Below are 25,618 nucleotides of genomic sequence, written 5' to 3' on the forward strand. Positions count from 1 at the left end.
AAGACTATTTTTGGTATTACATTTTAGTCAATATTGCACTGAATTTTGATTCTGTGTTTGGACTTTCATCGTGACAACGGAACATATAATTGCCTGTTCGTGAATTCCATTTCTTTCTCTCTAATAAATAAAACGACTTTTTCGAATGTTTGTCTCGTGAGCAGGAATTGGGTCTGTCAAAAGCATTCACACAAATGAGAGGTGAGAGGGCCCTGTGCGTGGTTGAATATGGTTGAGAGGAGGGCGTGACTTGAAAAAAATCTTATGGCAAAAGTCTCGTCTCACGGGACTTGAAAAAATCACATGGAAATAATCTCATCTCGTTTCAGGATTTTCTTTTATGATAGAGAGATTTATTCCTGTAGAGTATTACTTGAGCTTCCCACTGTAGTTTCCCTTGCTTGCTTTGACTTTAAATTTCCCACCATTTGCAGTGTCTGCATGATGGCTCGTTCTGTGTCCTTACAGGGCACTGGGTTTGACTCTGACCTGCGTCAGCCAGTCTCCACCTGATGACACTCTCACAGACCTGCGTTAGGCCAACTGGTGACTCCAGGTCTATCGCTGCCATAGGCAAGTCCAGAGTACGGGTGGGACTGATGGAGGCTTAGACCTGTTCAGGACTTTACTGTTTGCTTTTAAGTTGCAGTGTCATAAATGTACAATAAGGTCACAAGATCCGCTCTTTAAAGTACTTTCTTTTCCTCCATCCTTACGTATGGTAGAAATCATAATAAATAATTACTGTAGTTGTTTAATTTGCTGTAAAACTCAAGAGGCGATGTTTTGACTCGGACTGGGCGTTTGTCCCACTTTCACTCTGGTACTGGAGTTGGATTGCCTGATGCTGTCCGATGTTGTGACCCATCATGACCCCACCATTCGATTACTATATGCAGTGGATTAATTTATTGAAGGAAAGGCAGATTACATTTAAAATACAGAGCCAATTTTTCTGTGTGGTTATAGGCACTAAGAAAAAGAAACATAATACTTCAGGAAGCTGCAAAAAAAGAATGTGTGAGATGTGCTATCATAGATTAGATTTTTTTAACAGTTCTAGCTCTGGTTTTATATTAAGGTACTTCCTGAAATAGTATACCATTACAAGAAAAAAAAGTCCTGCCCATCATACTTCTGCATCTTTTCTATCATCTCTCTTGTTTCGTTTGGCCTGCCCTGTAACGTCAGCATTGTCTGGCCTGGTGGCACAACACCCTCTGGAATTACAACACTCGGCGGGAAGCAGCAGGAGAGTGGAGGACTTGAGCGCAAGTGCACTGCGACGTCGTCTTGTTGTACAGTAGTATCAATCCACAGGGAGACCTCCTCTTATCTGCTCAGCCACTCAACTTTGTAAAGGTAAGGTGTTTATTTTCCAGTTTGTGACTGGTAAAGCAACTCACATCTGTCAGAAAATGCCCTTGATGAAGCAGTTTTGTATTTTTTAAAATGTATTTGCATTTGCTAAACCCATCCTTAAAATTGTAGTACCCAAAATGTTACTTTTTTATGTTTGTCTGATGTTCAGTCCTAATTCATAAGTATGTCAGTGTACTTTTAAATTTCAAGTACTCCACCACGGTACTGGTAACCTCTTTAATGGTGTTGGCTGAAATCCTCTCACTGTCACACTTCTCTTCTTTACGAATGTACAAGTCCTTCATACTCCTGGAGCTCTCTGAATGCTTTACACAAGAGCACTAAAAAGTTTTTTGTCTTCATCTTTTTCATTTGTTGTGACACTTGAAGACTTCAAAGAATTGGATGAGACAAGTTTAACTAAAAATCTCCACACTGACACATTAGTGTTGAAGAATGGCTAAGTTTAAAACACTCAAGAAATAAATCTGCTTTGCTCAGTCACAGAGATGGAGCTGAGCTCATGGTGCTGCCTGGTGATGCTTGCTAGTGTGTTGAACACACCCGTGATTTAGTTTTTTATCGCAGTTTGTTTGGACAAATGTCAGATCTTCCTAGTTGAAGGGAAAAAGTCAAATGTTTCACTTTAAGTGACCTAACTGTGATTTCACTGTGAGATTTTAAAATATCACTCTTGTAAAATAAAATATTTCTGTCAAAAGGGCTGCTATGAACTTTGTTTCTAGTTGGTTTAGCTGATAGGTCTTTTTTAATTCATTGATATTCCTTTTGGTTGTTCGAGTGCCCTTTAGGCTTATTTTCCTTATATGTTTATAAGGTCAGTACTGTCATGTATAACAAAGTATAGTTCAACTCTTACATGCTATGCTGTTTGTCTCCACGCTACCAGTTGCCTCCTGGGAGCCTCTTCAACCCGCTACAGCCGATAACATACCTGAAGGATGAGCCAGCAGATGAGGACACTCGCACAAAGCAAGGTCTAGGTGCATAAAAGTGCACAAGTGCATTTATTAAAAATTGAGACTGGTCTCCCCTCAACTTTCTCATATACTCAGGTATGGGGATGGATATTTGAGGAGTAAACTGCAAGACAATGATTATATTTTTATGTTATGTACATTAAAGAACCATCAACAGCAAATTAAATTAGAAATATATTGAAGAATTATTATAAAAGTAAAGTTCAATAAATCGGACTTTGCAGCTGTATGAATAAAAGGTAAAGTACCACTTTCGGTTAATGGGAACAGCCCAAAAGTTGATACAAATCTACGTTTTGTACTTAATACTTGTATGGAAAATTTGATTGACCTAAATGAAAGTGTACTCAAGTTATCGTGTTTACACACACACACAGACATAATTCCAAAAAATGGTATTATTGGGGGTCTAATATGTCGAGATTCATCAAAATCTCAAAATGGAATTTTTGGAGGTTTCCAATACTTTCCCTATGCTTCATATACGAAAAAGTCAGGGAGGTCTAAAACATCGAGATTCATCAAAATCTCAACATCAGATCTTTGAATGATTATAATACTTTCCCTATACTTCCCTAGTGTATCATAATTCTTCATTAAATAAATAATCCAGTATAAACCAAGTGCAGACAGTGAAGGTTAAAATCAATCCTATAAATATCCATTAAAACTGGAAGTTAAAACCAGAGTCAGTCCACTGTTCCTTAAAACTCACATGTCTCAATGCTGCCATCTTTTCATCTTACCGCACACAGGATCTAGCAACTGAGGAGACGCCAAACCGACATGTTCAGTCAACTGTCCTATCTAAGCTCCTATCCCTGCCTGCCTTCCATCAGCTTGCGCTGGGCTACCTCTTGAGCCACACACGCCTCTCCTGCCGCTCACACTCAGCCCATGCAGGAGACACCATCAACTGGGCCACTCATTCTCCCTGATATTCATTCTACAGGAGTGCCCGCCCTTGTGCGTCAGACTCCTCGCCCTGCGGCTCTACTTCCCATCACCTCCATTTTATCCTGCATGGGCTCTCCATCTCTCTCTCTCTCTCTCTCTCTCCTGTCTCTCTTCACATTTTTCATTCTATTCCTTTTAATTTCCATCCTTTCTTTCTCCACTCACTTAATCACTCGCTGGCCAGTCTATTTTCTTCCTTTTGTCCTTTTCTTCTGTTTCTCTCAAGCTCATTTGGTTATTCCTCCCTTTTCTTGTGTCATCTCTCCATTATATACCTCCATGGGTGCAGCATCTCAATCGTGCACCACAGTAAGCCGATGATGCAATTGAGACCTCACCAACCTCCCGCAGCTGCGTAAGCACGCACACCCACGGAGATCGAGCCAGCTATTGACTTATTTATCTATTTAAAAATCAGTCACCTTTTTCTGAGCTATGGACCCGCCATATCACACATATGCGTGCTAATTAACATGTAATATGTCTGGCAGATACATGACAGGTAAAAGTGATTCAGATCTGAATTTTAGCTCATATCCTGCTTTTATTTGACAGATGTAACCTAATAGATAACCATGAATGCCAGCTACATGGCAGACTACTGCACAGGTTGTCTGTAAATTTGTCAGTTTCTGATTCCAAGTACTCAAAGATAGTTTGAGTGGAATCTTCACTGTTGGATCTACACATAAAAAGCTGTGGACATGAGAAGGGGCCACTCAGCAAGACTGTCTTGGAAAGATATGTGCATTTTAGTAAAAATGTAGCATTTTGACTATGTTGACAGGCTTTCCATCATTTTTGAATTTCACATTTCACAAAAGGATTAAACCATAGTCACATGAGTGCAAACAAGTTACTATTTATTAGCACTATAAACAATTGTTTGAAAGGGTAGCTTGCTATTTAACCCGCCAGTCTAACAGGTAGATTATGTGATGGTGATGACATAATTATAATCCTACCATGCAGCCCCATAAACATATTCATTTAGATCCCTAAAATAAAATTATTAGCCTACTTTATTATTGTGAATTTTGTGAGACTTACCAGGAACATTTATTGGGTCCATCTTCTCCCGCCCTTGAAGATTAACACACTCACACAGATGCACACACATACACCGAGATCCTTTTCCCGACAAATTCTCGAGTGGTGCCAATTGCCAATCATGCCTCATTACACTGCATAAGATGCTCTTTATAGGGATTCACTGTGACCAGTTGTGAGTGTCATTGCGACAGACATAATAGCGCAGCTCTTTTGGTTATATGCCACTGAACAACCAAACAATGTGTTGCTTTTACCTAATTATTGAGGAGCGATCTCATTAGCCTTGATACACCCTGCAAATAAGACAGTAGCCATCTGACTCACACTTGGTACCCTTTTATTATTTTAATCACTCTAGATAAAGACAAAGTGTAGAAAATATAAAAAGAAATTGGTATTTATTAATGTATAAGAACACTTCAAAAATAGATGAAAATATAACAGAAAATAGAATAGATAGCAAAGTCTAAATATAAACAATATTAGAAAAACTACCTGAAAATCAGAAGTATCAAGGGGTGGATGTTGTTTCGGTTTAGTGATTGGATTTATTTATAGATAACATTATCTGACATCCAAATCAGATGGTTTCGTGTCTCTGATATTGCTTCTTATGTTGCTCTTCTGTCATTGTTTTTTTTTCTCCTGCTTTTAGCCCATCAAGTAAGCCATATTTATCTTAAAATGCATATGTGGAGTTTTGGGACATGTGACATTGCACAGAATTGATTGGTTGTCTTGTTCTGATTACAAATGACTCAGATCAATGTGTTTGATCCTTTAAGTGCCTCCACATTCCTTCCCTTCTCAAGTTGTAAACTTATTTTGTAATGCCTAGCCCTACAGCGTCCATCTGTCCCAGGATATAAATTCATTAAAACAGATTTTGTGGTATCTGTACTTATTTGCATTTCCAAGGACATAAACTAATTGGAAAAGAAACTGACTGGGACAAAAGCCTAAATGTTTAGCCCAATACAATGCCTGTAATTGAAGTCCTGTAAATTCAGTTCATCCTGGTCATTTCAGCAAAATAATTAAAATTCAATATGAACAGTCTGCAGTTCAAAAAGTGACTCCTAGTATAATTGCAAAATTCAATGAGATTGAAGTATAATGTGTGAAGGATGGCCGTGGCCCTTCTCCGGTCAGGAGGCCAATGTACTGAAGTAGACATACAATACCTCCTCTGGAGCGCTAAATGGCAGTTACTCCTGGGCTGCAGATTCCCGCAGGACTTCATGGTAGTTGCAGTTTGGTATAGACCTGTTGGATTCCATGGGGGTTGCCAGGGGGAGCAGCAGAGCCCTACTTTGGGTTTCCACCACATATGGGAGTATTTCTAGATAATGCTGATGAGCCACCTGAAGTGCTTCCAAGTGCAGCATAAAAGGAGCCGCCTCACCCCATTTGAGGAGCCAGAGTCGGGAGTGAGAGTGAGAGAAGAATCTTCCCAGAGGAGGAATGGAGACGGCAGGAGGAAGAGAAAAGGAAAAAGGAAAGAAAGTGTTGGTTTACTGTGCTTTAGACTGTTATTGTACTGTGCTGCTTTGGGCAGTAAGGGAAAAGCGCTTCCCTAATTGGAAATAAAACATGTATGTTACAGGGGCTTGTGTCTAGTGTCTGTCTGTGTCGGGGCTGAGCGGTTGGGGCCCTCCTTGGTGGTCACAAATGATTATCTTTAAACAGTTACCCATAATTCCTGTTTAGTGCACCCTAGTCTATGTACGCAAATAATGAAGTATCACGATCAGATCAATGGGCGACATCAACGTTTTTCCGGCAAAAGGCTGACTATGCAGAAATAATTAACCACTTACTTTTTGCAGAAATAAGAAAACTTAGAAGGTGATAGTATTGTAGTGAAGTTCTCGCAAGAAAATCTGAGCATTTGACAGCCAAAGGGAAACCGTCAGCCATCAGCACCTCTGGGACATGATAAATACCATATATACTTATGTATAAGTCGGGTCTTGAAACCCGAAAAATCAATCATAAAATCAGACCCTGATTTATACACCTGTTCAAAAATCCATCCATTATCCAACCCGCTATATCCTAACTACAGGGTCACGGGGGTCTGCTGGAGCCAATCCCAGCCAACACAGGGCACAAGGCAGGAAATAAATACTGGGCAGGGTGCCAGCCCACCGCAGGGCAAGCACACAAACACACACACACACACACACACACACACACACACTAGGGACAATTTAGAATCGCCAATGCATCTAACCAGCATGTCTTTGGACTGTGGGAGGAAACTGGAGTACCCGGAGGAAACCCACGCAGACATGGGGAGAACATGCAAACTCTAAGCAGGGAGGACCGAGGAAGCGAACCCGGGTCTCCTAACTGCGAGGCAGCAGTGCTACCCACCTGTTCAAAAACGCAGACACTTTAATTTTTTTTTTACATGTTCTTGCTTCCTCCAATCTCACACCAGTTTCTCAGACACATTGAATTTTATGACAGCATCGCAGTTACCAATTTCTTTCACCACTTCAATGAATTTTAAACCAGATTCATATTTGCTTCTGATCGAACGCTCCATCATAGATAAGGGATGTTCTTACGATAAAGGTGTATGAGAGTGTGAGATACAAAAAACACAAATCAGTTCAAGCGTCACTTTGGAATAGTTCGGGTATTACTGTGTGGTCACGTAGGCACAATACATAGAAAAATAGGCAGAGTCCTCCGTGGTTACTCTCTCAGGTGGGCGGTAGCATATCGTGATCTCTTGCACCAATAGCGCGAGTTTTCTGCATTCGACTTCGACGACCGACGTTATAAAATACCAGACATTATACAGTAAAATCAAGCCCTGACATATCTGGAGGAGAACTTAAATGCGAGTATATACGGTACTTCATAGTAAAGTGAAGGGTGAACACCAAAACCCCCATATTAAAAGAGAGGGTGTTTTTGGGAGGGAATCCTTAGAGTGATTCTCTAGTAAGAATAAGGTCACTTCTTATAATGGGAAGGTAGCAATGGACACAGGACAAGCAGAGAAAGCTGCCCCTGCTACACAGAGAATGGAACTCTACAAGCTAATCCATGAAAACAAAGTTATACTCGTTAAAATTTGCCCCAGCAACGCCACCTTCTTCAGGTAGTAATAAATTAAGAGGGAACAGAAATCCTTAGAGCTGCTAGGATTGTAGCTGAAATCAAAGGAGCATGGGAAAAAGTTAAACCAGTTTAATCTGGAATGGTGTGAAAATGAACTCTGGTTTAAGGTTAATAAGTATAGTACACACTTTGAGGAAAAGTGGCCATTGACAATACACCAGTAAAAAAAATAAATAAAAGGTCTTTTGTTGCACAAATCTTTTATCCGGGATACACTAGTGTAGCACTTCAATGGGACATTAGCCTGAATTCTATAGGGTAGTCCAGATCTAATTATGCAATTTTCTTTACGATATATCTTATTAGGTTTATTACATAGAAAATAACTCAAAAAAAATCCCAGACCATTGAGAAGTGTGTGAACTGACGACATGAAGAATCGTCTTCGCGCTGAACAGGAATCGTCCCCCAATAAATCAAAGTCATCCAGACAATCTGGATCTGCATAATTAGATCTGGACCACCCTGTATAGGGTTAAAGAAATGCATGTATTGTTATTGCAGATAAGATTGGGAAAATGAAGAAATGATTCAATGTCCTCCTTGAATGGAGAAAACAGAAAAAGGGAAAACAAAACCCCTATCAGTACCCGTACCCATGTAAAAAATGCACAGAGGAATGAGTAAGAGGTGACCCTAAAAGCTTGGAGAATTGTTTGAGCATTTCAGAACTGTGTGACATATTGCCAGCTCTATACCCTAAGCCCCCATTGTGGGTGTTGAAATGATCCAGGAATTCCTAGACAAAACCAAGTTAGTTGTAATTTTTGAAGGAAGGTAGATGAGACTCCGACCCTGTGGCTTTTAACCAAGTATTCAGTTTTAGAGTAAGTAGTAGAAGAAGGCGGCAAATAGGAAGAAGTTGAAACTCCTGTACCATGGAAATATCAAAATGAATTAGTAACTATACTCAAAGCAAATCAGATGCCATTATTGGAGAAAGATGTAGAGCAGAGTCATCAGGACTTCTGAGACGGTCAGGGATAACATTCCACAAGAAGGAGAAATTTCAAGAGTAAGTCAGTAATTATCTGTACTGTTGCAATCATTTTGTTTGGTTTGGCTGTACAACGTTCCCCTACACGCATGTGGAAACAGGGCGTATCTGAGGTCGTAGCTGTAAATTCCGACCTTGATCAGTCAGTTTCTTGTATTGTTTTCTAGAAGGAAACATAACTGCTCCACTCTCTGCTTGCACCAACAAAAGCAGTTAGCAGTGATCCACTTTTTAGGGGCTAAAGGATCCAAGCATGCAATCTCCACAACATGGAGTGTTTTACCATAGCAGAGTATTTACAAATGGATTGAAAAGTTCAAAAGTGGTTGGACAAGTGTTAAGCACAAAGGAGGAGAGGGAATGCCTGTCCATGTCCAATTCCAATGGCAACACTGAGCGAGTCTGCACCGTGATTCTGACGAACTGATGAGGATTTCAACCTCTGCTACACATGGGATGTATTTAACTTTGAGTTGCCCTGCTACATAATTGTAGGATATGAAAAGTATGGAGGTGAGGCAACAGTTTTCTGTTCACCTATTTTATTCTGGTAGCAATGCACTCAGTTAGTAGACCAGGCACCCAGCACCTTCTTCTGAACCTTCCTGGAGAGCCCCCAGATGCTCTTAAGACAGATGGAGAAGATGGTGGGTGGGTTGGGTGCACCGCTTCCTGAAACAGTTGTTAACAATCCTAGAAATAAGTTCATAATTGTATTAGTGCTGGGTGGGCAGCACGGTGGTGCAGTGGTAACGCTGCTGCCTCGCAGTAAGGAGACCTGGGTTCACCTCCCTGGTCCTCTCTATGTGGAGTTTGCATGTTCTCCCCGTGTCTCCCGTGGGTTTCCTCCGGATGCTCTGGTTTCCTCCCACAGGCCAAAGACATGCATGTCAGGTGCATTGGCGATCCTAAATTGTCCTTGTGTGCTTGGTGTGTGTGTCCTGCACGGGATTTGTTGCTGTGTTGGCTGGGATTGGCTCCAGTGTTGGGATATAGCGGGTTGGAAGTCAACTGACTGACTGATTAGTGTTGAGTTGGGTGGGCCGGGGGGACTGTATTGACAGGCTATCTCTTAGACCTGACTAGTGAATGCCTCTTTACATATAGCACTCTGAAAGAAATTTACACTGCTTTTTGGGAAAATGCAGAACAAAGCAGCTCATAGGGAACTAATAATATTGCAGCAACATATGTTTTTCAAGAAAATACAGCAAAAATAAAAAAGTAAGATTATTTACAAGAATGAAAAATGAAAAGGAAACAGAGCTTTATGAACACCGTCACACCTTCTTTATACTCCTCTGACAGACCTTGTCACGAAGTTTTGTTTTAGTGTGAAGATAAAACTATTTATAGTCTTATTTTTCTTTCTATAGAAGTTTTATGCACTTACCTTGTTGTTTTGGCGTGCAAGACATCTGCAAGAGATGTTTGTGCAGCTAAATGAGGTGGCACTTTGGGAGGAAGTCATGGTGGTTATGGGGGTTCGGAAGGCTGGCCGGGCAGCACATACCTCCAAGGGTGGAGGTGCTGTTGTCCTGGTGTTGCTCCAGCATTGTGAGTACAGTAAAGAACGGCAGGTTAGTTACTGGCAAGGAAAAGAATGTGTGTGAGTTGAAGGCCCTGAGAAAAGGCATGAGAGGTACCTGAGCCGAGGAGGTGTTCACGCAAAGGCCTGCACACACGCATGAATCTGAACCCCATGATAAAGGAGGTCCTTCCTGCTTGAGGCACACAACGTCACAAGAATGATGATGCGTGATCTTATTGGTGGGGATTGGAGAGGTGCTGCCTGGGACTGGTATATAAGTCAACGCTGCATACACTAGAGGTTGTCTTTTCATCTGTCTGTTATTTAAACCTTCTGATTGACTTGTGAGAAGAGGGTGGTGTAGTATCGTGCCTGATGTTAAGACCTCTGAAAAACCGACAGAGGGGAGGCAGATCTTGCGGATGTGTGGTGGAGCTAAATCTGCAGGTTATTTTTATTTTTCAGTATAGTTTTTTTTTTAAGATCTCTTTTTCAGGAAGGAAAGAGGGACAAGACTTGGTTTCTTTTTGGGGTTTTCGCAATGATATTTTATCCTTACTTATTTTGAAATCTGTCATTGCACTGGGACGGTTTTTATTGAAAGTGAGTTGCTTGACACATGACTGTAATTTTTTTGGGGCACAGGCTGTAATAAACACTTTCTTATTTCTGTACATCTTCTGAGCCTGTTTCTCTCTCTATTACCCTGGTTTATCCTCGGTTCGTAAGTTACCAGATGCCCAGGGAGTGATTGTGCTGGGGTTCATGAAGCATGGGGTATCACAACATCTAATCCTCTGATTCATGACAACAAATAAATGAGCACTTAGGATAAGGTGAGGCTTTTCTGACTGGAATTGAACTCCTTTGTGGTGTGCACACCTTACCTTGAACAACAGACATGGACAACATCTGCGCTTGATGTAGAACACCCCCCTCAGTTTTTCCAGTTGTTTACGCAAGTCTGTATGCACATTGGGTGGAGGGTTTGTGCTCCATGAAGTAGTGCAGATCACAACATTACTTTTGACGTCTTGTAAATCCCACTTTTCCATTTGCTTCCTGTAGTATTAAAGTGTTTAGCTTCTTCCTGCGTGTCGGTCAGATAGTCATCCATACAGACACATTACGACATTAGAGCAATCCAGATGAGAAGAGGCCACTCAGTGTGATTCAGGTCTTCCAAAAAATGTCAAGTGTAGCACACCATAGTATATACATGGATACTGAAGGCCATTTTTAACCCTGTCATAGTGAAGGGGTGTCGGGGTGCATACTACAGCACATAAACATAATGGAGAGTGGCGACATGTTGTATGCTGGTCAGGCATATTACTAAGAATCAAAATTCAGTGTACTCTCTAAATAGACCATCATCAATCACAAAAGTATGGATATGCTTAGAAATAATCATGTTTTTCATAGACTTTGATACTTTTTTATGAAGATTCCATTAGAATGATTTAAAGAAACAGATAAGACATTACTAGTGTTGCTAATGGCTGATAGATACATAGATAATGAAAAGCGCTATATGATCGATAGATAGATAGATAGATAGATAGATAGATAGATAGATAGATAGATAGATAGATAGATAGATAGATAGATAGATAGATAGATAGATAATGAAAGGTGCTATATGATAGATAGATAGATAGATAGATAGATAGATAGATAGATAGATAGATAGATAGATAGATAGATAGATACTTTATTAAACCCCAATGGGAAATTCACATACCCCAGCAGCAGCATACTAATAAAAAACAAATTTAAATTAAAGAGTGATAAAAATGCTGGTATAACAGACAATAACATTGTATAATATTAACGTCTACCCCCCTGGGTGGAATTGAAGAGTCGCATAGTGTGAGGGAGGAACAATCTCTTCAGTCTGTCAGTGGAGCAGGACGGTGACAGCAGTCTGTCACTTAAGCTGCTCCTCTGTCTGGAGATGATCCTGTTCAGTGGATGCAGTGGATTCTCCATGATTGACAGGAGCCTGATCAGCGCCCGACGCTCTACCACAGATGTCACTGTCCAGCTCCGTGCCTACAATAAAGCCTGCCTTCCTCACCAGTTTGTCCAGGCATGAGGCGTCCCTCTTCTTTATGCTGCCTCCCCAGCACACCACCACGTAGAAGAGGGCGCTTGCCAAACCGTCTGATAGAACATCTGCAGCATCTTAAAGCAGATGTTGAAAGACGCCAGCCTTCTAAGGAAGTATAGTCGGCTCTGTCCTCTCTTGCACAGAGCATCAGTATTGGCAGTCCATATACGTTCTGAAATAACTAATTTTTAATTTATTATTCACGTATGACTGCAAAGCCCCATTTTCACATCGTCTTCTGGCCTCACTCTGTCCCTTCCGCTCACCCTCTCTCTCATTGCGCCATCCAAACACCACCCACTGCCCAGAACTGCTTCAGTCTCTGCCTAGATCAACATGATGAATGATTAAACAATGGTGCATTTACCAATTTCCTATGCTGAACAATAGTATAAACACATTTTCATTGGATAAACAATAGTATTGTTGCCAGATATCAAGAAATACATATGCCACTGCACGCTGATTAAAAACCAATGTCCCCAGAACATGTTAATTTTCAAAGGCAGCCGGCAGTCCTGTATCACAATATTGTATGTTGATGAGATACCAATCAAATCAGTCTGATCTTCAAAGCTGGTGACTCTTTTGCCAGACAGGGAAATATCTACATCCTGTAGTTAGCCATCAACAATAACCTATAAAACACTGTGGTGGACAGCTGGGGATCCTGCCCAGCCAGGATGTCTGGAAGGTGGAAGGACTGGGAGAGGGCCATTACCTCCTCCGGGCCACGAGAGGGCAGCCGCCCTGGTCTGTATCAGAGCTTAGAAGCTCAACCCTGTTTGGGCCCGTAGCCACCACCAGGGGGCACCTGGAGGATTACAAAGCCTTGGACTGCAGCACTTCCACCACACCAGGAAGTGCTGCCAGAACAGGAACCAAGTACACCCGGAGTATTTCCAGGTGCCCATGCAACACTTCCGCCACAAAAGGAAGTGCTGCCGGAAGATCATCATGGAGTACCTGGAGCACATCCAGGGCATTATTAAAGGGGTTGCCTCAGCCCATTAGATGAGCGCTTGTGAGGAGAGGAGTGGAGGCGGTGGAAGAACTGAGAGAGAGAGTAAAGGGAAGAAGGGACTGTGAGCAATTATAGCTGATTCGTGAATTGTGTGGTGTTCTAAAGCCAAAAGGAATATTAAACATGTGTGCTTTTGGACATCTGTTGTCTGTCTTTGTTCAAGGGCTGAAATTGCACAATAACTATTCAGGAAATTTGCCTTTTAACTTATCATTCCAGTCTCAAACAAAGGGTGCCTATTGCCTCTTCATTTATTGGCTTCTACATTTATTATTTACATGTTTTTCTTCCTAAGAGAAAAAGAAAACCACCCAGTGTACAAAAATGTTCACCCCTGACAAACATGTCCAGGCTTTTGCTTTGACATGAATGACAACACTAATTCAACTAAATACAAATACAAGTGAAAGTAGACAAGATGTACTTTGTAATATAGTAATATAAAATTGTGACAGGGATAGGCCATTCTGCCCAACAAGCTGACCCATGCTATTCACCTAGATGCTCCAAAAAAAACTCCAAGTTTTCCATATCACTAAATATATTTAGTAATGTAGAAAATGTGACTTCACTTTCTAAGAACTAAATGTGTAATGCTCTAGCAGTGTCTGCCTTTTCTCTTTCTTTTGAAGCATCTAAGGTCGTGACCTTTCACACACCTTTGAAGTGAGGTTGACCACAGCTCATGCTGCTCTTAGAATTTTTGAGATCATTCGCTTTGTCTTTTCTTTTCAGTCTTCAACCATAATCTAATATTAGAAACAGAGCATCTATGTGAACATATGCATTAACACGGGAGTTTAACAAGAACTTTGTGGTCAAGAAACATAGCTCTTAGGAAGTGATACAAAACAACAACGTGAGAGTACAGAATACAGCATATGATATCATGGCAGCAGTTAACAATACAATGGCACACAGAAATAATACAAAAATGTATGGAATTGCACCATACAACATACAGTGCATCCGGAAAGTATCCACAGCGCATCACTTTTTCCACATTTTGTTATGTTACAGCCTTATTCCAAAATGGATTAAATTCATTTTTTGCCTCATAATTCTACACACAACACCCCATAATGACAAAGTGAAAAAAGTTTACTTGAGGTTTTTGCAAATTTATTAAAAATAAAAAAATTGAGAAAGCACATGTACATAAGTATTCACAGCCTTTGCCATGAAGCTCATAATTGAGCTCAGGTGCATCCTGTTTCCCCGATCGTCCTTGAGATGTTTCTGCAGCTTAATTGGAGTCCACCTGTGGTAAATTCAGTTGATTGGACATGATTTGGAAAGGCACACACCTGTCTATATAAGGTCCCACAGTTGACAGTTCATGTCAGAGCACAAACCAAGCATGAAGTCAAAGGAATTGTCTGTAGACCTCCAAGACAGGATTGTCTCGAGGCACAAATCTGGGGAAGGTTACAAAAAAAATTCTGCTGCTTTGAAGGTCCCAATGAGCACAGCGGCCTCCATCATCCGTAAGTAGAAGAAGTTCGAAACCACCAGGACTCTTCCTAGAGCTGGCCGGCCATCTAAACTGAGCAATCGGGGGAGAAGGGCCTTAGTCAGGGAGGTGACCAAGAACCCGATGGTCACTCTGTCAGAGCTCCAGAGGTCCTCTGTGGAGAGAGGAGAACCTTCCAGAAGGACGACCATCTCTGCAGCAATCCACCAATCAGGCCTGTATGGTAGAGTGGCCAGACGGAAGCCACTCCTTAGTAAAAGGCACATGGCAGCCCACCTGGTGTTTGCCAAGAGGCACCTGAAGGACTCTCAGACCATGAGAAACAAAATTCTCTGATCTGATGAGACAAAGATTGAACTCTTTGGTGTGAATGCCAGGCCTCGCAATTGGAGGAATCCAGGCTCAACCAATACCATCCCTACAGTGAAGCATGGTGGTGGCAGCATCATGCTGTGGGGATGTTTTTCAGAGGCAGGAACTGGGAGACTAGTCAGGAATAAAGGGAAAGATGACTACAGCAATGTACAGAGACATCCTGGACGAAAACCTGCTCCAGAGCGCTCTTGACCTCAGACTGGGGCGACGGTTCATCTTTCAGCAGGACAACGACCCTCGGCACACAGCCAAGATATTAAAGGAGTGGCTTCAGGACAACTCTGTGAATGTCCTTGAGTGGCCCAGCCAGAGCCCAGACTTGAATTCGATTGAACATCTCTGGAGAGATCTTAAAATGGCTGTGCACCAACACTTCCCATCCAACTTGATGGAGCTTGAGAGGTGCTGCAAAGAGAAATGGGCGAAACTGGCCAAGGATAGGTGTGCCAAGCTTGTGGCATCATATTCAAAAAGACTTGAGGCTGTAATTGCTGCCAAAGGTGCATCGAAAAAGTATTGAGCAAAGGCTGTGAATACTTATGTGCATGTGGTTTCTCAAGTTTTTTATTTTTAATAAATTTGCAAAAACCTCAAGTAAACTTTTTTCACTTTGTCATTATGGGATGTTGTGATTAGAATTCTGAGGAAAAAATGAATTTAATCCATTTTGGAATAAGGCTGTAACATAACAAAATGTGGAAAAAGTGATGCGCTGTAAATACTTTCTGGATGCACTGTATCAGTATCTTTAACCATAAATTTTCTTTCCTTGTTCTTTATGCGCAGCTTTGTTTTTCAAGCCACCGACTTGAGGTTTCATCCACCCCTAAGGTAATGGGGGTGCCACAGGTTGTGATGGTAGTGGAATGGTTAGCACTTTCCGGCACAGGTTTGATCTCCACCTATTAAGTTATTTCATTTTTCCTTTAATCAAGCATTTCCCTGATTACTTTTCTGCTGGCCCCAGGTGTCCCTGGGTGGGATCACATTGTCTTATGTAACCTCTCACTATTCCATTACCATCACTGGCACTGTTTTCCTGTTTAGCTTGAACCTATGCTCTGTTAACCAGCAGTCGTAACTCCAGAGCTGAGTCAAATCTCATAATGAATTGTAATCACTTTGTCTAAACACAATCATTTTATCAGCTTTACATTGCCAGCACACTTTGTAAATAATAACCTTCCATATAGCTTCTGTTTGCATGCATGTTGTTGGCATATTTGTCCAGATAGCTCCAAAAAAATAGATGTGTGGTGGCTGGGAGGGCTCAGTGAGTCTGATCTGGCTAAGTTTCTGTTGTTGAACATAAAAACATTGAACAAAAAAGAGGAGACCACTCAGTCCATGTGCCACGTGTTTATATAGCTAATAGCTAAGCTGTCCTAGTATCACATCCAAATCCTACTAAAACTACATGGTTTGCTCCAGATTTCCACAAGTCTTTGCTTCCTGGTGTCAGTCCTAAATGCTTTTCCCCTTAACTTCCTCTGATGTCCTTGAGTATGTAATTGACCATTAAGATGAAAGAATTCTGCTGGATGTACTTTATCGATGCCTTTGAGGATTTTGAACACCTGGATCAGGTCCTCATGCAGTCTTCTCTGTTTGAGACTCAACGGGTTTAATTCTCTGAGTCTGTTATAGCAGGACATGTCCTTAAGTCCTGGGATGCACTTGGCTGCTCTCCTCTGCACAGCTTCACAGCTTCTGCTATGTCTGCAGCACTCCTTCATGACATCAAAGGCGCTCCTTTATGAAATCAGATGCTAATTATGATGATACAAAATGTCATGTGAATGATCTGCTAGAAGCTGAAGTATGACAGGACAAAAGGCAAGAAGAGGATCAGGAGATGAAATGTAAAGACTTACAGAGGTCAAAATCACTTAGATTTAAGCACTGGACAAATATTTTACAATTTAGCGTGGATTGGGCCAGCTACTACTTCATAATTGCCTTTTTTTTGGAGTACAGTTTTCTTGCCAGAAAATGAATGCAAGTTGTAACTGTGCCTGTCAATAAATCCAAATGTCCACATCCCAGAGTGTTGAACTCGGGCCATCTTGCTGTCACTCCACAGCCCGACTACTCTACTTACGTTTTGTTTCTATTCCTAGTTTAGCTGATTTTAAGAGAGGAAAAACTACCAGGTCATAGTCCAAGTTGACCGGGGGGGGGCCTGTAGGATAGCACGGTAAGCAGCTGGGACAGGGCTGTAAAAGTGGTCCACAGTTTTTTCCTTTCCAGCAGAAGATCTCACCAGCTGCTTATATTTAAAAAGTTCAGATACCAGCGTGGAATGCTTAAAGTCACTCAGGACAATAAGTGTGGAGTCGAGACCTGTGACCACTTTTGTGACCACATTTATCAAACATCTCAGAATTACAGTACTCCTAAGAATTGCACTAAAACTCTGACTAGGATAAGAATTCATCCTATGCCAGAGAACGAAATGAGAAGTTGTTAGGAAGCATCCTACACCCACTCCCAGCTAAGAGTAGGAGTTCAAAGTCGTCACAATTTTAAGGAACACTGAGTGACAAATGATGGAGTTTTGTAGCTTCTCTGGAAATCATGATAATGTTTTGTTGTTTTCTGATACTAATGATAAGGCTTCACCACAGATGAAAGAGATAATAGCAATAATATTCAAAGTAGCAAGAGAAGAAAAAAGCAAACATAATAAGGTAGGATATTGTGCTAAGCTACATCCACTTCACACCCACATCAAGAATAATGCAGTCTTCATTCATCACCATCTGTGTGTTGAATACGCATGCTTATCCAGACTTGGAGCAATTATCTTTACATGCTTACTGTTAATCACACCAACAAAAATGATCAGTGACACCAGCCATCCCAACAACAGCTTCTTTTTGGTGTTGCAGTTAAATAAAGTTCAGTTCAGAGAGACTCGGGAGGATCTGTGCACCGTCCATATCCGAATCTGGAATAAGGATAGAGTCTAAAAGTGCATAATACCCTGCTGTTAATGTAAGTTATTTATTTACCGTATATACTCACATAAAAGTCAGGTCTTGAAACCCGAAAAATCGATCATAAAATCAGACCCTGACTTATACGCCCTTTCAAAAATGCAACACTTAATTTTTTTTTTAACATCTTCTTGCCTGCTCTAATCTCACACTAGTTTCTCAGACATAATGAATTTTACTGCAGCCGTGTAGCTACCAATTTCTTTCACTACTTCAAGGATGTTTAATTTAAAACTAGCTTCATATTTTCTTCTGATCGAATACTCCATCGTAGATAAGGGATGCTCTTACGATAAAAGTGTATGAGGGTGTGAGATACAAAAAACACAAATCAGTGCAAATGTCGCTTTGGAATAGTTTGGGTATTACCGTCTGGTCACGTAGGCACAATACATAGTAAAGAAGGCAGCTTTGTGGTTACTCTCTCAGGTGGCCATTAGCATAGCATAATCTCTTGGACCAATAGCGTGAGTTTTCCGCATTCGACTTATACAACCGACATTATAAACTACCAGAAATTATACTATAAAATCAAGTCCCGACTTATCCACGGAAGAACTTAAACGTGAGTATATATGGTAGTTAGAACATTAAACATTAGAACAATCTAGACGGGAACAGGCCATTCTGTCCAACAAAGCTTGCCAGTCAAATCCACTTAATTGTTCTAAAACAACATAAAGTCTAGTTTTGAAAGTCCCAAAAGGCCTAATGTTTATCACACTACTTGGTCACTTATTTCCTGGGTCTATGGCTGTCTATTTAAAGAAAAACTTCCTAATATTTGTGTGAAATGTACTCTTAACAAGTTTCCAACTGTGTCCCCGTGTTCTTGATGAACTCATTTTAAGATAAGTCTCGATCCACTGTACTAATTCTATTCATAATTGTAAACACTTCAATCATGTCACCTCTTAATCTTATTTTGCTTAAACTGTATAGGCTCAGCTCTTTTAATCTTTCCTCATAATTCAACCCCTGTAGACCTGGAATCAGCCTAGTCGCTCTTCTCTGGACCTTTTCTAGTGCTGCTATGTCCTTTTTGTAGTCTGGAGACCAAAACTGCACCCAGTAATCCAGATGAGGCCTCACCAGTGCATTATGAAGGTTGAGCAGAACCTCCTTGGACTTGTACTCCACACATTGTGCTATATAACCTGATATTCTGTTAGCCTTCTTAATGGGTTCTGAACTTAGAGTCCACTATGACTCCTAAATCCTTCTCATAAGGTGTACTCTCGATTTTCCGACCGCCCATTGTGTATTCAAACCTAACATTTTTACTTCCTATATGTAATACTTTACATTTACTGACATTAAATTTCATCTGCCACAAATCTACCCAAGCCTGTATGCTATCCAAGTCCTTCTGTAATGATATAACGGATTCCAAATTATCTGCTAATCCACATATCTTGGTATCATCTGCAAACTTAACCAGCTTGTTACTTATATTCCTATCTAAATCATTTATATATGTTAACAATAACAGCGGCCCTAGCACTGACCCCTGTGGAGCACCACACTTAACATCGGCCAATTCTGATAGTTATTATTTATCACATTTTTAAAATTCTATTAATGATTTTTAATATTAAGTTATATATTATTGTTACTGACCTTTTATATTCTTCTTAAAGACACACTCTAGAGTCGAGCAACTAAGCATTTCACTACCTATTGTACCGAATGTATAATTTATATGTGACAAATAAAACTTGATTTATTTTTTTTATTTGACTTTGAATAACTCCAGGAAAGCCAGCAGTTGCCATGAATACAACTTGTTTTAAAATGATCTCACGTGGACTGGTTGGGAGATGTATAAATCTGCATATTACAGTACCTCACGTGTTGTAAGGGCGTTCAAGGTTTGGTGCACAATGTGAGTAATGGTTGGTTTTCAGATACGCAAGTCTTCACTGCTGCAAAGCTGCATTTCACCCTCCTCCAACAAACAAATTGTTACCAACACGTTCATTTTCGCTGACAGCGTGTGGCTTCTTCATGTAGATGGAGCACTCACGTGACACACAAGGTTAGTTATGAGTGTTATTTCATTTTTCTCAAATCTGATATCTTTTCACAAGTTTGCTGTTGTCCAGTGTTTTGAGCTTATTCAGCCTTTCGCATGATGTGTGTGCCGATCTCTGCCTGATTGCCATCTTCTGGCAGCTTTCTAGTGTGTTAGGATGGCTCACAAGTTATTTTATATCCTGGTGAAGTTAGAAGTAATTTCCTAAATGAGGAAAACTGAAAAAATGCTTTTACTTCAACTAATAAGACTAGGTCCAAATTTGTGTCACTGAGATTTTTCAGTTGGTTGGAACTAATTTCTTACTCTGAGACGTTTGATAAATACTGCAATGTGACCAAAGAATTTGCTTGTGGAAGAACATAAACACCAATCAGAATAGCACATGAAAGCCCCCTGGCCGATAAAATGGTTTGCAAGTAATCTTCAGAAATTTCCCATTACTGAGTACATTCTTTCTAATACTGTGATCCTGATGCACCATGAATGGCTAAAACAGAACCACACTCATTCCTCTTTACTTTTTACAAAAATTCATAATAAATGCATGAAGATACACCAAAGATGACAGCAACATCAAGACTTAATCATATGAACAGAGCAGAGAAAGAATAAGCAGTCCTAAAGCTTATGAGTCATTGAAGTGCATCCATTTTGCAGCACTATGATCGGATAATCGAAAGAAGAGAGTCTGGGAAAGATGAGTAAAAGCCATATCTCCTGAAAGGGAGCCTCTTCAAATAGGTGTGGTATATATACAGTATACTATAGTAGGTCTGAAGCTTCAAAAATATGGCCAGTTTTAAATCCAGATAGCCGTGACAGTCTCCTTGGGCGTGATTGCACAACTTCGGGGAGTTAATGAGGTAATTGGGGCAAGTCGCACCTGCATGTGCGGATGCGATTGTTCTCAATTACCTCATCATTGGCATGTGATTAAGGCACTGCGCCTACAGAGCTGTATAAGTATGGGCTGGCACAGGGGGAGGGAGGAAGAAGAAGAAGAAGAGGAAGAGGTAGTGGAAGAGGAAGAGGAGGAGGAGGAGGAGGATGAGGAGGAGGCGGCGGCGACGATGGCGGCAGTAGGAGCTAGGGCCCAGCAAAGTAACGTTGGCTGTGGCGCTCTAGGGGCTAGTTCCACCCACTGAATATTCAGGTGGAGTCGGGCAAGCAAGGTAGTTGACCTCCTCAGACATTTGAGGAGTGACTGAGTGAGCATGAATGAAGATTGGAGGAGAGCTGACCCTGGATGGTCTGGCTGCGCATTTTGGAGGCAGCCAAGACGGGGGTCATCAGAAAGGAGTTCGTGGCTGCTGAGTCTCCACTCGCTACACAAGTAATGGGTGAACTGGGAAGATGTAGAAGGAGGTGGGCTGAGATCATGTGGAGTTAGACTGCATTTTAACCTCTGATTTTAATGGATTTATTTATTATGGATTTTTATCACCTGGTTTTATGAATTTATTAATGTACTGTTTTTAGAACACTGCACATTGAACACTATTGTTTTTGACTGTTTTTTTTAATAAAAGCACCTGAGCACTTTTTCCGCCATCCCCTTGCTCCATGAGAGAATTGTCCTCATTTGTCAGCTCAGCTCGGGCATACCTATCGACGGTGTTGGTTCTACAGATTCCCATATGTGAAGAGGGAGACTGGAGGGGATCAGCACCGTCGCAATGTGCTTCATCCACCAGTGTTGGAGGCTCTAGAACTGCTCTTCACTTCTTGTGCTTGTTCAGCCCACCATTGTGCTGAGGGACTCTAGCATGTGCTGCTTACCAGGCTTCCTGCTGTGGTGGGATCAGATGTGAGATAAAGCTCTCCATTTGTGAAGAAGGAAAAAACAATCTGTCGTCATACATTGTATGATTGGTACAGATATAAATATGCTGTAACTTGACTAATAAGCAACATTTATGGGTTTATAGGATCTTATTGTAACATATATAGAGTGAAATTAATGTATGTGCGTATTAACATGCAGCATGTTGTTAATAATGATAAAAGTCTCAGTAGCACCATGTAGGCTTCCTTTCGCAACATCTAACTAATGTAATATACGGTATCTAATGAAAGCAAAACATTCAACTCCAACCAGCAGTGTGTGAAAAAGTAATTGCCCCCTAATTAAATCAAACACAAATAGAACATAGCCAGCCCTGTTTATTTGGAATTCCACTTATATTATTATTTTCTCCTTTTTTTAAATTCAAGAAAGTGCTTAATGCTGATTCTTGATTGGTATTGCAGACTTATGACGATATACAGGTGGACAGCAGTGCTGGCTTTTTCCAAATGCAAGGCTATGCACTAATGTAATCAGAATACACTCCCAGTTTGCTCAAGTGATCAACAATGCTGCATGATATTTTTCTGTATTTCTAACTCCACTTGGTTCATCAAGGGGACCCCTTTCCAGAGATGGGGGACTCGAGTCACATGACTTGACTCGAGTCAGACTCGAGTCACAATTTTCAGGACTTGAGACTTGCTTGATTGAAGTAAGAAAATGACTTGACTTGAGAGTGACTTGAGACATGACTTGACTTAAAGTGGAAGACTCGACAATGACTTGAACTTTTAAATATAATTAAATATAATTCATTTAATAAAATAAAATAATTTAATAAAATAATTATGACTTAGCAGCACCATAATTGGCGCCTGCGCCCTTAATGCTGCACAACTCTTAACGTTACCAAGAAGAAGAAGAAGAAGAAGAACGCTGCACAACTCAAACCGCGCCAAACATGGCAGACAATAGTCGAGCTCCTCATATAGTCACGTTTGGCTATAAGGACTTTGAACTAGACCGTACTAACAAAAAAAGATTTGCCAGATGCAGAGAATGCAACGCGAGAGTATCAGACACGACAACCACAACATCAAATTTCATCCGGCACTTCAAAAACCACAAGGAAAGGTAAGAAAGTTGAATTCTTTATAGTCAACTTAATAAAACGATTACTAATTAATTAAATTAATCTTTTCTGTTTGTCATAATTTAGCCTTGGTTGCATGTTTTTTTTATCAGAAATGTGATAATCATCTCATAAATAAAACGCTATAACGTTACCAGTGGCGTAGCCACATTTTAATGTTGAGTGCAACTTGAAATGAAAGGGCTTCTCGATATTACATGTAAACTATAATGTCTATATTAAATGTGCGCATTTTCAAGTGTTTGTATGGACTGACTGCGTGTGGTTAGTTGAATGGCAGCTCGTGTAACGTTATACTGCATGAAAATCTAAGATGAAAGCGACGGTGCAATCACTTCTCCTTCAATAACTCGTTCAAAACTTTTTGGTCATACAGACAAGAATAATTTCATCGTTCGAATCGGTTACGTGACTTGAGACTTGACTCGAGACTTGATGGTTAACACTTGAAACTTGCTTGGACTTGATCATATGCGACTTGTCCCCATCTCTGCCCCTTTCTGCCCCAGTTCTTTTAATCACACTAAATTCATGACGGGGGGAAAACACCTTCCTCTTCAAATGCTGTCTGTTGGCCATCAGGGAATTTAAAAATCTAAAATGGTATTCAAAGGCCACAAAGGTTGAGAAACACTGCTCTAAGATGCGTACTGTAATTCAGCAAGACACTAAAATATTTACCCAAAAAGTGGTTGAGGAAAAAAACAAGCAGAGCAGTTACTGCCTTTGATGACATGATGTTTTTATCAATGTTCTTATTTAAACTTTGTGATGAAATCATCTGGGGCGGTGCACTGGCTGATGGGAATTGTAGTCCCCACTTCAGCATTTGCTTAAGGTGACAGATAAGATGAAGGTGAGAAGAGTTATACTGTATATGTTAAGCACCTTTCTTACTTGATCAGTTATGCCTGGCAAGCCCTTGCTAAACAGAGTTTCTCTGAGATTTACTGAACTTTACTCCTTATACTTTTATTCTGCTGACGGCCCACATTTGCATGAGCTGGCACTCACCCATTCTACCCTCTGTGAGATTGCTGTCAGCGCTGTGGTATATTGATATATTGAAATGTTCTTCCTTAGTAGATACCCCAGATTCCAAATTTCAGCTTTTTAGCTAAAAGAGAATAGTCTTTTTGTTAATGAGTGGATCAGTTTACATTTTATATATATACTAGCTGTGTAAGCCTGTTCTATTTAATAGCTACAAACTATTGAAATTATCAGAAAAAAATTGAAATGTAGAGATGTCAGGTAATTGAAAGGAACTACTCTGGGCATCTCTCTCCTAGGAGGTTTCGTTTTGCCAACATGCTCACATCGCTTGTGTAATAGCGGCTAAGTGAGTTTCAGTTTCTTCAGAGGTGCAGCCCTTACCCCGACTCCACCTCTTACTTCCAGGGCGGACAGACAGATACACACATTTCCATGTGTAGACGCTTATATATAAGATGGCGCCACACAACGACCCTGCTCAGGATTAAGCAGGCTTAGAAAATAGTATGGTGTGTATATATAAAGTATATATATACTGTAGAGTAGAAAAAAACAAAGAGCACAGATAAAGATTTGGGGCACCCTCAGACAAACCCTTGTGTCTAGCAGGGGTTGCCAGAGAGCCCCAAACCTAAGACACAGCATAACACCAGAGGTTATATGAATAAAATAACAGGTATTTATTTATAGCAAGCACCTTTTACAGACCTCTTTCAGCAATGTACCACAGTTATACAATAAATGAACAATGAATCATTAATCCTTCCTTCTTCTCTTATCCGCTGAGTGTGTGGCAGTGAGCCCCTCTTTAAGCTGGACCCAGGAATATTTCCAGTGTCATGCTGTATCTTCCTGGAAGCACCTCCAGGCCATTGAGAAAGTCGGGAGGTCCTCCCCTGTCAGTGCCCTCTCTTAATCCCAAGGGACCCCGACAGGACTGCCTTTCCTGGCTCCATCTCCCAAGCACCCCTGAGGGTGTCCCGACTGGATTCCCATATGAGGACCACTGCCACCTGGCGTATGGGGAATGAAAACACTCCATATCCTCAGCTTTTCTCAGTCTGTCCATTATATCATGTTGGATAAACACAAAGTTATTTTCCCATCCCACCGGCCGCTCCATCTGTTGCTCGACTCTGGCCTCCTATCTGGGTAATAAACCATCCTCCCTCCCGGCTGGGGTGCCCGTTGTCCTACTACATTGTAAAGCAAAAGAACAACCAACATGAGGTAACGTGTGGTTAGAGTAACATCTTTGCAGATGTGAGTCTATCATTAAACTGGAGGAAGATGTTGATGGTGACGGTTATTAAGTTGTTGAGGCAGAAGTAGGTAGTCCAGGAGCCCCAGAACCTGAAGTGATGTCAATTGCCAGCAAGCTGTTGGTTTCTGGATCTGCAGAGTGAAGGAGAAATGAAGCATTAGAAAACAGCACCAACCCTTGGCTCGGGGTGGAATTACAAGTTGACAAGCCCTGAAACTGTCTCCCAGGCACGCGTGTATGGCAGTAGGTTGTATAAAGATCAGCCTCGACCCAGACAGACACCGATTCACAATGTCCTTAAAGCACACACTTTAATTTTCTTTTCTTGCACACAACACCAAACAGTGCCCAAAC

The 25,618-nt window shown here is 40.9% G+C and overlaps 2 protein-coding genes across 2 annotated transcripts in view; one reads left to right on the forward strand and one right to left on the reverse strand.

Moving 5' to 3' along the window:
• The first annotated feature begins 1,248 nt into the window (after positions 1–1,248).
• The window catches only part of LOC120537516 (G-protein coupled receptor 183-like), a 37,428-nt gene continuing 13,058 nt past the window's right edge, over positions 1,249–25,618 (forward strand). Inside the window, exon 1 of the mRNA XM_039766514.1 lies at positions 1,249–1,362. The gene's annotated coding sequence lies outside the window, so the exon portion shown is untranslated. The remainder of the gene's footprint in view (positions 1,363–25,618) is intronic.
• Positions 24,657–25,618, reverse strand: part of mpp1 (membrane protein, palmitoylated 1) — a 121,239-nt gene continuing 120,277 nt past the window's right edge. Inside the window, exon 12 of the mRNA XM_039766513.1 lies at positions 24,657–25,395. Coding sequence (XP_039622447.1) covers positions 25,276–25,395 — 120 coding nt within the window. The 3' untranslated portion in view covers positions 24,657–25,275. The remainder of the gene's footprint in view (positions 25,396–25,618) is intronic.

This window comes from Polypterus senegalus, chromosome 10, assembly GCF_016835505.1.
Source record: "Polypterus senegalus isolate Bchr_013 chromosome 10, ASM1683550v1, whole genome shotgun sequence".
Classification (NCBI taxonomy): Eukaryota; Metazoa; Chordata; class Cladistia; order Polypteriformes; family Polypteridae; genus Polypterus; species Polypterus senegalus.